At 34.2% G+C, this 13800-nt stretch overlaps 1 protein-coding gene across 2 annotated transcripts; it reads left to right on the forward strand.

Annotated features, from left to right (window-relative positions):
- The first annotated feature begins 2883 nt into the window (after nucleotides 1-2883).
- Nucleotides 2884-12893, forward strand: LOC127248957 (alpha-mannosidase I MNS4). Of its 2 annotated transcripts, XR_007838216.1 has the most exons (18): nucleotides 2884-3097; nucleotides 3750-3869; nucleotides 3949-4041; nucleotides 4954-5040; nucleotides 5376-5466; nucleotides 5837-5892; nucleotides 6545-6617; nucleotides 7068-7177; nucleotides 7447-7497; nucleotides 8508-8596; nucleotides 8690-8771; nucleotides 8851-8964; nucleotides 9435-9514; nucleotides 10014-10149; nucleotides 10402-10472; nucleotides 10691-10925; nucleotides 11070-11649; nucleotides 12502-12893. XR_007838216.1 is itself a non-coding variant. In XM_051271562.1 (17 exons), exons 1-17 carry the CDS (start codon nucleotides 2978-2980, stop codon nucleotides 11358-11360), a joined length of 1899 nt encoding a protein of 632 aa, XP_051127519.1. In that variant the 5' UTR covers nucleotides 2884-2977; the 3' UTR covers nucleotides 11361-11879. The 2 variants fall into 2 exon arrangements, 1 of the variants encoding a protein (XP_051127519.1); XM_051271562.1 differs by lacking the exon at nucleotides 12502-12893 and having other exon boundaries at nucleotides 11070-11879.
- The last annotated feature ends 907 nt before the right edge of the window (nucleotides 12894-13800 follow it).

Here is a 13800-nt window from a genome sequence, read left to right on the forward strand (position 1 = left end):
TTTTTTATAATTTTTTAATTGGACCAAATAAAAAAATAAAAAAATACAAATAAAATTAAAAATAAATTAAAATAAAGTTTAAAAAATAAAAAATAAAAAATCCACGTGTCGTCACCTCCGGCGAGCCACGCGAGCGTCTCCGGCGCCGGAGGACTAAAACAACGAAAATTTTTAAGACTAGTTTGCGACAGACTCCACTTACAGGATTAAAAATAATAAGGGATCATTTACGAGACTAAAAAAATAATTTACCCTTTTAAAAAATTACCAAAGTAAACAAAACTTCAGATTTATTTGGTAACTTTCCAAACTAATACTCCAGTATTTTCATTACTATTTTTTAAAAATATATAGTACTATAAAAATTCTAGTTAAATTAAAATTTCAATAAAAACTTGGATTTGTTTGTTTGCATGTTTCTTTTTGATGAATTTGGAAAAGTTTTAGTTTAAGTTTGATATTTGTTGAGCACAAAAAACCAATGCGTAGGGTTTTCGAGAATGGACCTCTATTACATTGGGTTAAGGATTGACATAGAGTTTAACGGGCATGTTAACAGTAGCAGGACCTTAAAAAGGGGGTCCGAATATAAGTCCAAGCGCTGTTAGGAGAAATGTTTCCTCGGAAAAGACGAGGTCGGGCACGGAGGTCAGACAAGGTCGTGCACGGATGTCGGGCAAGACGAGGTCGGGCACGGATGTCGGGCAAGACAAGGTCGGGGACAGAGGTCGGACAAGACGAGGTCGGCCATGAAGGTCAAACAAGGTCGGGTACGGAGGTCAGACAAGGTCGGGCACGGAGGTCGGACAAGACAAGGTCAGACATAGAGGTCGGACAAGACGAGGTCGGGCACGGAGGTCGGACAAGACAAGGTCAAACACAGAGGTCAGAGAAGACGAGGTCGGGCACGGATGTCGGGCAAGACAAGGTCGGGCACGGATGTCGGAAAAGACAAGGTCGGGCACAGAGGTCAGACAAGATAAGGTCGGACAAGACAAGGTCAGACACGGAGGTCGGACAGGATAAGGCCAATACAGAGGTCAGTCGAAAGAGGAAGTCGGACGAAGAAGGGTGAGACCGTCAATATGGAGGTCGGTCAAAAGAAAGGTCTATTAGTTGGTCGCCTGATAGATTGGCCGGTCACTTGGTCAGACAGTAGTTCAGTCGCTTGATTGGGCGACCAATGAATCGTCTGGACGAATGGTTGTTCAGCCGATTAAAGAGACTTGATGGTGGTCGCCTGATTGGGGTGACCAATGAATCGTCTGGACGAATGGTTGTTCAGCCGATTGAACAGAGTAGATGATGGTCGATTGATTGGGCGACCAATGAATCGTCTGGACGAATGGTTGTTCAGCCGATTGAACGGACCAGATGGTGGTCGCTTGATTGGGCGACCAATGAGTCGTTTGGTCTAGCGATCAGTTAGTATCTGGATTGGTCGGTTGGTCAATCGTTGAGTTATTCGGTAGGTTTAGTTGGTGGGTGGTCAAGATGATTTCTCAGTCGGATGGTGGTTTATGATCTGTCTCAAAAAGTATTCAGAGGCGGTCGGTCAAGGCAGCTAAGTGCTGTAACTGGCGCGAGCGGTCGGTGAGTCGGTAAAGACACGTGTTGACAGAGGAGGACCTTGTAGGCAGTGGACAGGTGTTTGCTGTAAGTCGGTTGAGAGAAGTTACAACCGGCGAGCGGGTACGAAGGCACGACCTGATTGTGGCGGTTAACATAGGTTTTAAATAGGTATGTTCATGACTTAAAAGAAACCATCTTCAATCGAGAGAATTGCTTTTGAGGATCACCACTTTACTTTTTCATTATGTAGTTTTTTTCTTATTTTACTTATATATCTTACCGTGCCTAGGGATTCCTAATGTCAGACATTTATTTTATCAAGTTCGAAGATAATTTCTATTTTTAGATTTTATTTTTTATTGTTGAAAATCGGCATAACAGTCTTACAATAGTGTATGATAAAATATTTTGTGACAAAAACAAAAATGTATTTTTTCCTTAAAAAATATTTTAGTAGAAACCTAAAATTTGAAGGGTAAAGAAACAAGCGTTTTGATTTAATCTTTTTTAAAATGAAATATAAATATTGTATTATTAGTATAAAAAGAAATTATATTAAATGTTATTTTTATAAAAAAAATAAAATATATTATATATTAGAATCGAATAAAAAATTTGGCAAATAAATTTTTAGATCAAACTCCAACCCACTGCATTTATGCACAGTGGAGTAACAGTGGAGTGGAGTTTTTGTGGTATTTTTTATATTTTTGGTATTTTTTGAGTGTATTGTGTAATTTTAATTTTTTAGTAGATGATATATAATTTTATATTTTAAAAAGTTATATGTAATTTTATTTTTTTGAAAAATAATGTATAATTTTATTTTTTAAAAGTGATATAATTTTAATTTTTGGTAAGTAAGTATAATTTTATTTTTTAAAAAAATAATGTATAATTTTATTTTCTAAATTGATATATAATTTTACGGTTGAAAAGTAATATAAATTATATGTGTATGGATCTAATATAAAAATAAATTAAAATTGAAGTGTAATTTATAAATATGAAAAGTTATATAAAATAATATAAAAAAGGAATATATAAATAATATAATTAAAGTTTATAATTAAAATAAAATTAACGTAGATTAACGTAAATGTAGCAACTGCAAAAAAATGTGGAGGAATGGAGATTGCTTTATAATGGAAACGCAACTCAACAAACCATTAATAACATTTCACAACACACGTCACTATTTATTGCCACTTTAGCCCCATAAACTAAAATTTACTTTTCGCCCCTGAAAGTACACATTCTTATCTATTGATCGCGATACAATTAATTAATATCAATTCGGCCCCATGCCGATTAAGTCGAATTTTTGTTCTTGCCGCAGTCCGAATTCGGAATTCATCTCTCCCCCCCAGACCCGCCTGTCTACTTCACGCGCTGGGAGAGATCGATGGGCGTTCCGAGGAAGAAGTATCTCTGGTTGATTTTGCTAATACTTTCGGAGAAATTTGTGTGCGGTGTTCTTGCGGAAAGTGTCAGTAAAGAGGAAGCTAAGCTGCTTAGAGATGAGGTCTGTGAATTCCCAATTTGTAAAGTTTCAGAGATTTGAATGGTTTTGTGAAGCGTATGGATGAATGTCTGTCCAAATAACTCGTCTTTTTCAATGCAAGATTTGTTTCTTATATTACTGGGCTTGTTGGAAGTTTTATTAGATGTTTATGGAAGAAATGAATGATGAATGAATCGAGTTTTTATTGGTTAGTTATCGAAGAATCAACTATGTTTTGAAGAAGGTATTAAATTCTTGTTGTGATATGACAAAACTTGGAAATTTGATTGTGCAAGTGTTCTTAGATGGTGTGGTTTCATTCATTGAGAAATCTTTTTAATGAATCGAGTTTTTATTCGTTAGTTGTCGAAGAATTGACTATGTTACGAAGAAGGAATTAAATTCTTGTTGTCATATGGCAAAACTTGGAAATTTGAATATGCAAGTGTTCTTAGATGGTTTGGTTTCAGTCATTGAGAAATATTTTTGAATCTGATGAAAGATGAATGAATCTAGTTTTTATTGGTTTTTTTGTCAAAGAATCGACTATGTTTCGAAGAAGGAGTTAAATTCTTGTTGTGATATGACAAAACATGGAAATTTGAATATGCAAGTGTTCTTAGATGGTGTGGTTTCAATCATTGAGAAATACTTTTGAATCTGATTAATTTAGGTGCGCGATATGTTTTATCATGCGTTTGATGGATACATGAAGCATGCTTTTCCGCGGGACGAATTGAAGCCGTTGTCGTGTGGAGGGGAAGATACACTTGGAGGATATGCATTGACATTGGTGAATTCAGCAACCATTTATGTCTATGGCCGATTGTTTCTAGAGTTGATTATAATCAGCTATTCTTTGCTATACTCAGATTGATTCCTTGGACACGCTGGCTTTGCTCGGTGATCGGGAACAGTTCACCTCATCTGTTGAATGGATTGGTAAAAATCTTCGATTTGATATTGTGAGTACAGATTTCATGTTTGTCTAGGAAAAGAACTTTTCGATGACTATCTTGTTTCCTTTATCCTGTTTGAAATTCCAATTCTGTCATTGAATTATGTGAATGACTGATTGCTCTTAGCATATTGTGGATGTGGAATCATAAAATTGGGTGCTACATTTCCGGACATGTAGGGTGTGTCTGTTTGTGGGTTTGGATTTTTTAATAGTAAAAAATTTAATTTAATAGTTGTTTGATATGATATAAAATAGATATTGATGCGATGTTTTGAATGTAAAATAGATTTATAGTCTAATATAAAAAAAAGAAAAGTAATTTTGATTTGATATTTTTAAGGAAAAAGAGAATTTGAATAGTAAAATTTTGTGGTAAAATCTACAAAAGAACACAACCTTAGGGGATGAATGGAGTTTTGAGTTCATTGAAATGGAATTAGGGTCTAGGCATTTCTTTCGTGTTTTCCTTTGCTACGTTAGAAATTATGAATGGAGTTTCAAGTAGATTTAAGTTTCCAGGCCTTTTCTGTTTATGACAACTAAAAAAAAAAAGCCAGCTTATGGTACTTTTGCTGCACATAGAAGCTAATTCTTGGTAAGATAGCTAGATTTGCTGACTCCTATACGAAAATGACATATTAAATTGTAAAAGCTACTAGAGTCTGATGTCTGGTTATGTAAGATGCAGTAAATGTGATCATATATATATATATATATATATATATGTATTCATCTTGGCATGCCATTGACTTTTTTTTTAATTAATTGTAAGTGGTTAAATATATAAGTTATCGTACTGTTCTAATGTAAGTATATTGTTACTCTAGTCAATCAGAAGTTGACTCGTAATATATTTTGATGACATTGCCACATTCATTGCTAGCCGCATTCTGAAAGTCTTATCCTTTTCTTTCAGAATAAAACTGTATCGATCTTTGAAACGACAATAAGGATACTTGGTGGCCTACTCTCCGCACATCTAGTTGCAAGTGACTATAACACGGTATTAATTACTAAATTGACAATTATTCTTCTTGTGTTTATACAGTTCCTAGTATCACATTACATCTACTGTTTGGATCGCAGGCTACCGATCATTTCCACGCCTTTTTGTTCTGTGGTGCCTTTGAGTTCTCTAGAAAACCTTATTACTGGATGTTATTTATTGTTACTTTTTCTAGCATGTATCTAAATCCTGCAATAAATTAGAATAATAGCGACACTGATGTCAAAATTCGCTTTAAAGCGTAGTAATTGTAACTGCTTTAAGTATACTCATCATACGTGGATCCAATATGAAGTAAATAAATTTACCCATACTAATTTTTACTGCTGCAGGGTATGAGGATACCATCATATGACGATGAATTACTTCACTTGGCAGAGGATTTAGCTCGTAGAATGTTACCTGCTTTTGATACTCCTACAGGTATCATCAGTGACATCTCTCTTTCAACATCTGCTTTGGAATGTTTCCTCTCTTATCGTTTTTATACACATTTTTTTACCTGCATGTCCATATGGAACCTAACATTATATTGAAACCATGTATTTCGCCTGTACTTCCCATGGCTAATATAATCTTTCCTTTTTCCCTTCTTTTTTTTTTTTTTTCTTGATGGACTGTTTTGTATTTTATGCTATCTACTCCGTGGCTTATAAGATTTCACATTCTCTTTAACTTTTATATGTCAAACAGACTTAAAATACTGATCCATTAGTAACATCATACTAATGAGTAACAACAGGTATCGCCGAGTATTCTCTTTCTGATATTTATAAATTGCATTTTTCTGCAGGAATTCCTTTTGGGTCAGTGAATCTAATGCATGGAGTAGATGAAAATGAAAGCAAGGCAAAGCCTCTTTGTATTTACTTCACTCTCTCAACATGCTATTCATTTTCTATAATAATTATTATCCACATTAAGAAGAAAGAACACATTACTCTAGTTTATGTTTTTCTATTTAAAAATTTCAGACCCACAGGTTGTGTCTTGATGCCATTTTGCATTAGATTCTTAGGGAGCGTAGTATTATTTCTTACTTCCATTAAATTCAATTGTGTAAAATTGAATTGACAAGATGAAATGGATCCTTTTATTATTCTGTCTAAGAAGTTGTCTTCTTAATGTTCCAAGTTTGTTGATCTTGAAGCCATTTCCTCTGAAGTAGTATATGACACTTCTTAAAGTATGATTATTGAAATATTTCCAAATTACTTCCTTCTTATATCTCATTGAAACTCTGAGAAGTTCAGTTGAAGGTTTATCTTTCTCCATCTCTGATTTGTTTTAAGAAGTGTATGGAGGTATAGCATATGGTGATAGACACTGCACACAATGAATTAGACTTACACTCTGATGACTATGGTCAATTAGCTACATGGTTTGTCAATTGATGCGGGAATTTGGTTCTTTGTTCCTAGATAAAACAATTTGGGATTATGTATTCTCTTTACCATCACTTTTTGGGATATAAAGAATATAAAAGATCTTGTTTGTGTAGATTACATCAACAGCTGGTGGTGGGACCCTGACGTTGGAATTTGGAGTGCTCAGCCGCTTGACAAATGATCCCAGTAAGTATAGTAGAGTGATATAGCATCGCACATTGATTTTTACCTATCTCACTTAGGCTTTATCATCAGAGCCTGAGTTTGTGTGCACATCTTAAAGTTAATATGTATTCTTTGATTATCCCTAAATGTTGGATTGTATGTCAGTATTGTTGCTTCTAATTGCCTGATGTCATTCTTTTGTACACAAGATCACATCATCTTGTGTGTGCCTTCTTTTTTTTCGTTTAGACCTAAGATTTTCCAAGGGCAAGTAGCGTGTTATTGGATGTGATTGACTACAATAAAATCAGCATAAGATATGTGATTTAATTCACTTTCTTCCATTGAATATGTAATCTGGCTAAATTTCTGTGAGATCTATAATACTAAGCTGTAACAAGATATACAACAGATAACTTTGTGTGTGCCTGTACAGTACTAATTGGCCCATTGTCTTCCCTGTGAATGTAGTTTTTGAACAAGTTACAAAGAATGCAGTTCGAGGACTATGGGCTCGGCGTTCAAGGATTAACCTAGTTGGTGCTCATATCGATGTTTTTTCTGGTGAATGGACCCAAAAGGTAATTCGTGCAACATCTTTAAGTGTTTTGAATGAAGATTTCCCCCCCATAGATCTGATACGTAATTCTGTTTCAGTGTTTCGCAATGATGGGTGTAATTTAACATATCTGGATTCTATTGTAAACTCCATGAAATGTTTGTTAGAGATATTTGTGCTTATATTATCATATTCTTTAACCATTGACTTCTATCTGCATGATGAAATCTTTTCCTCGTAAAACATAGTTGAAATTGTGAGATACTTATCTATATGCTTGTTGAATTGCAGGATGCTGGTATAGGAACAAGTATTGACTCTTTTTATGAGTATCTACTAAAGGTATGTTTGTTAAGGGTGTGTTTGTTTGGAGGATTGGATTTAAATTCAACTATTCATCCAATTTTTTCCCCCAAAAAACATCAAATCAAACACCTCTTTTTTATTTTTTATATTATATTAAAAATCAATTTTACATTCAAAACATCACATCAACACCTATTTATATCACATCATACAACTATTCAAATTCAAAATTTTTACTATTCAAATCCCAATCCAAAATCCAAACCCCCAAACAAACACACCTTAAGTTGATTAATGATGCTGCTTTGAGAAAAACATTTTTATTAAGGCGTGCTGTTCTTTATTTTGCTAAGCAGCACAATTGAAGTGCTTACATTCTCTTATCACGGCTCTTATATGTTTAGGCTGATTATTTGAAATTTTATAGCTGTTTGATGAAATAATGTCATTTGTGATTGGGAAATTGGGGTTGAAGCTTACTGCCCATGTCGAGTGATTTGCTCTATATTTGTATATGTATCTGTTTATAAGTCAATAATTAATTCATGCCATGTTATGGGTTCTAACAACCTGGCAGTAGCAAGAACTAATGACTAGACTATTTGTTTGACAGTGAAACTTAAAATTCTCTTTGTCTCTTACATTATTTAGACAAGTTTAATTACCTTTAATGACATTCAGGACAAGAAATGTGGGAAATCTTATTAGATTTTTGTATGATCATGCTCTTTTTGAATGCTGAAATCTATTTTATGTTGATCTTTAATTAGCTAACAACCAAAATTTTCTTGCTCCCAAGCTTGCATAAAATATCTCAACGGTCACTGCTTTTGTAACAAAAATGAAAGTGATAATAGCCTATTTAGTTTTGAGTAGGTTTGCAATTTGATTGAAAGAGGGGTGGTGCAATTCTTTGTTACAGTCATTTAATTTGTACCCATTTGATAATCCTATTAATGTAGTTTCTTGAAGTTTTATATATTATCGAACTGTGAACATGTTGCAAGTGTCACTCCTTTTTTCTGATAATTGATTATTGACTTTAGGCTTATTTATTGTTTGGCGATGAAGAGTATCTGTTCATCTTCCAAGAGGCTTATAAGGCTGCAATGTTATATCTTTATAATGATCCTTGGTAAGTCGAATAATTGATTAGTTCTTCCTAATTTATTGTTGACCTTTTTGTTTATTCATTACATGTTTACATCTATAAATTTATCCTTTTTAGGTATGTGGAGGTGAACATGAACTCTGCTGCGCTCGTCTGGCCATTATTTAATAGTCTGCAGGCATTCTGGCCTGGCCTTCAGGTATTGATGCTGCTTATCTCAGTTTTGTAGTTGTAGTATACTTGCGCTCTTCTCACACAGTGAAAGCCATTCATACTAGGTTCTTGCTGGGGATATCGAGCCTGCAATTAAAACTCATGCTGCCTTCTTTAGTGTCTGGAAACGGTATGGTTTCACTCCAGAAGGTTTCAATCTGGCAACTTTCAATGTTCAGGTGGCTTTCTTATTTCTATCTTTGTCATAACTGTGTGCAATTAAAAAGGGTCCATTTTCTACACCAAATATTTGGTGTGGGAATTTTCGATCATTTTAGATTTGATATTTATGTTCGAATTAATCCTTACCATGTTTAGAAACCTGCAATTACACCTTGTATTTGATCGTTATTACTCAATTATATATGTATTTCACATATGTAATTACAAATTAGCAATTGAAGAACACCATAAGTTTGGTACACAATGATTATTATGCTTTTTGTCGATTGATGTAATCTTGTGCAGTAATTAAAAAGTGGGTGACTTATAGCAATGCCCATCTTATCTTATTAGATTAAGTATGCTTTTGTCGATGCTCATTGATGGGGTGTGATTTTTGGTAATTTCTCTTGCTTCTTCTTGATTTCCACGGCATGTGATTTGTTTTTGCATCATCTAATGTAATTATCTTATTGTTGCATTTCAGCAAGGTCAGAAAAGCTATCCGTTGCGTCCAGAGTTGATAGAAAGCACATACTGGCTTTACAAAGCTACCCGAAACCCAAGGTTTGAATGCTCCATTTTCAGTAATTTCATGTCTCGTAGAAATAAATTTTTTCTGAAACTTTTTATCTTGATTCTAAAAGCTGGGGCGATAGTGGGTTACCTGATTATCGAAAAATGTAGCAAGAGAGTCCACACTTGTATTACCATCTGAAAGAAACTCTTTTCCAAATTAAGTTCTTAACGGAATAATCAGAAATGCAAAACATGATATGGAGGATTAATTCCTTATTGCTTTGTGACACTTACTACACCCGAACGCTGTAATTGGATCCATTGTTGAATCGAGTGGGTAGCCTCAGAAGTCAGAACTAAATGTTAGTAATATGGATAATTTCTTATTCCCCCGTTAACCTTTTCATGTTAAGCGAAATTTCTATCACTTCATTTTCAACTCCCTCACTGGCATCATTCTGATAAATAAACACGTAGTTTCTCGTCTGTAGTAATATCTTATTTCCTTTATGGTCGTGTGATCTGAACCTTTACCAAAACTGCATAGATTTCTGGATGCCGGAAGAGATATGCTTGCTAGCTTGCAATATGGAGCTAGATGCACGTGCGGGTATTGCCACATATCAGACGTAGAATTTCACCAGCAGGAAGATCACATGGAAAGCTTCTTTCTGGCAGAGACTGTAAGTACTTTGCACACCGGTTTGCATAAATGCGTTTCAAAATCTCCATGAAAGCCTTTTCTACGTTATAAATGTTATAAGACATCGTAAAACCTCTGTTTTGAATCATCAAAACGAAAGTCCTTTCTTGAAACGCTGAATCTATTGTGGAAACTTTTGAACAGTAGCACCCATTGAAGATATGTCTTCATTCTTGCTGTTTATATATATATATATATATATATTGTTCGTTAATATTAATTTAACTCTCAGGTCAAGTACCTGTGGTTGCTATTTGATTTGGCTGCTGGTCCGGATAACCTGGTCGAGAATGGCCCATACAGGTTAGCTATTTAACATCAAAGTCATAAGTTAGTTTGATCCAATCCACGTCTGTCATTTAAGTTCTTGAATTCATTACATGTTCATTTGAGTTGCATGATGAAGTTATTTACATTTAATTATCTTTCTTGTTCGAAAACAATGCAGACTTCACATTTCTACGTGCCGGCTGTTTAATTAATGTTCATATTTCTTCTGCATCATATATCGGAAATTACAGATACATCTTTAGCACCGAAGGCCACTTGCTTCCAGCAACTCCACAAATATCGTTGGTGCACGAGCATTGCGCATACCTTGGAGCATACTGCCGAAGCATACAAGAAACAGATTCACACGACACTATAAAAGACTCCAGAGGCACAAATCATTCCGAATCTTTTACAGACACAGATAACATCAATTTTCAATCGTGGCCCAGTTTTCATAAGCCTCGATCTTTAGGATTGATGAAGGTCAGTAGTCAGTAATAAATTTCATGTACTTTTGTTTATGCGGATCGATATTATTATTTCATAAATCAATGAAGAAACTGATATGCGCTTCTAATATATATTGTATATATATATATATTGAGCCTTTGTATGTTCAATGCACAGGGATTTTGTCCCGGGTTAATGCACGGGCAAAAATACGGCGTATCATACATTTCCTCAGACAATCCCATTGTCGACGAGTCAGCTAGCACTAGGCAAGGCCCTGTGGTCGAGAATTCTCCCACCGTTATATTGATTTCAAGCAACAATTCCGATTCTCCTTCTGGCGATGTCTCTGAAAGTAATAAGGATGTCGAAGAAAACCAGCTTCCAGTAAATGAAACAACAGAAAATGTCGAAGAAACAGATGCAGAGTCGGGAGGTTCTTCCGAAGATTTTAGCGAACGCGAATGATTGAATTCAGTTTTGAAGATTGTAAGTTAAAGCCACCAGGTAAGACTGATTCCGGGATTCTTGAAACTCTTTCGAGATGAACTATTTGACAACATTGGGAAATCATTTGTCGGGTGGGAAGCCATACAAGGGACATTGTTGTCAGGTGGGAATCATGCACGGATCCGTAGCCAAGAACTTGTCGTGTTGTGTATTTTAGTGTTTACGGCCATTGAAGCTGTCGATCGATCTGCTCTAAAAGCTCGAGTCGACGGCTTAGTGTACAAAATTCGCCGGCAGCTGGAAAGAGGTAAAAATTAATGGCTCTAACATTTTGAGGGCCCTTTTTGTTCTTTGTAAGGTTTTTGACATTGCATTGTTTCAATTGAATGATTTTGGATCACGATATTTTGAATGAAAATCTAATTTTAGGAAAAAAATTTGATACATAACATGGTATTGAAATGAAACCTTAGGTTTACTGAGTAGTAATGAATTTGAGATAGTGTCTTTGTTATTAGATATCCACAACGAAAATGGTTTATAGAGTGTTAGATTAGGATAATCAATAGAATGTCATTATTCTTAATTAGTTTATATATTTGAGGCTAAATTGAACAAAGTAGTTTCATGAAATTAGTCTTATAAACTCATGGTCAAATTTTTTCATGGATTTATAAACTTTGCGTTAACCCCTCTCGGCGGCGTTTGCGCGCATTGGGTAAACCCCGGTCAAACCTGCTACTTGCAAATCAGGCTCGACGGGAAAGTCACACTAGGCGAACCATGTGTGTCAGGTGACCTGAAGCGTCGGGAATTTGAATCCATGACCTCACGGTCACACGTCCATCCCCTACACCACCAGGTCATCCCTTACGGGACTAATATATATCTTTTATTATAAGAGGCGTATGTTGTGTATTTTATTAGTTCTAATAAAAAATATATACTCTCTCTTTACACGTAAATTTTTTAATATTAGTATTATATTGGATTGTAGTTAAAAAGATGAAAATACCCTTATTAGTATTGTGTAATATAAAGGCGGTAGCATTTTTGTAATATATAAAAGTATTTATTATATTAAATGGGTAGTACAATTACTAAATTAGGAGATGAGGTTCGAGTGTTGTGTGTGATGGAGTATGCTCGTTACTTATAGGCATTGAGGGCAATGCCTAGTTCGAGTGGGGGAGGATGTCACGGACCAAAGCTTTGGCCGAGCAATGCCGAGAGAGCTGCAAAGGAGCGCCGAGGAGGGGCCTGCGGCATGCGAACACGGAAAGGCTAGCAGAGATCCTTGAAGATGTTCCGGAACCTTCTGGATTACTCTGGAACATTCTAGAACTCACAGATACGCTGCTCCATCTCGTCGAGCTTGTCGTGGTGATCTCCGACAGTTAGCTCTACCTTAGCCAACCTTCCGTCAAGAGTCCCCATGACTTCAGCAACCTTATCCTTGGCGTTCTTCCTGGTCCGCCTATGAACTTGGTTCTGTATTTGACATTTGATTGTTGTTGAAAGGTACCCTTGTTTTAGACGGACGAAAATAGAAAATGAAACACTTTTTATGGGACGGAAGGAGTATATTTTTTTATTTTCGTCTTATTTTTAAAAAGAAACTTTTATTAGAATAAAAATGATTATATATTAATAACAAAATAATCTTAATGTTTATATAATTAAAATTATTATTGATAATATATAAAACATTAATACAATAGTATTAATTTTGTATATTTATATTTTTAAAATATAAATTAATCATTTTAATTGAATTGAATTTTAATTCTTTGAATGTTTGTGGCATTTTAATTTTTAAATATGAAATAATCCATCTATTTTTTTGAAATAATGATACAATTTTAAATAGAAAACTATGTATTTTAGTGGTAACACAATTACGAAATTATAAAAAATTACTTTTGATGAAATAAAATCACTGCTGCCACTCTCCTATTAGTGAATCCCTTGTTTGCGAAGAACTTACGAAGCTAGTAGGCCGTTTCTTTAAAATTTGGACCTAATTTTGCACTATTTGTTAAAAAAAATTATTCTTAAAATTATCAAATCAAATATCAATTTTTCATCTAATTAATTATAAAAAAATTCAAAATATCATATTTAAAACTATTTTAATTTAAATTTTAATTATTAATTCTTAAATTCAAAATTAAGCCTTAAAAGTCTTGTTAGTTTAAAATTTGAATTTGGATCTAGAATTCCAACAATATTAAAAATGTGAATTTAGTATTTTATATGATATAAATACGTGTTTTATACTCTACTTTAAAAACAATTTTTTTTTTTATCATGTATTAAAGGAGAAATATGAATATAATTTAATAATTTTATAAGAAAAAATCAATATATAATACATATATAAAATTAAATGTCAAATAAACAAATTCGCGTTTTTATTTTATTATTACATGTGTCTTTGCATAGCAATGTATACATA

This window comes from Andrographis paniculata, unplaced genomic scaffold, assembly GCF_009805555.1.
Source record: "Andrographis paniculata isolate CXL003 unplaced genomic scaffold, ASM980555v1 Contig11END, whole genome shotgun sequence".
In the NCBI taxonomy this organism is placed as follows: Eukaryota; Viridiplantae; Streptophyta; class Magnoliopsida; order Lamiales; family Acanthaceae; genus Andrographis; species Andrographis paniculata.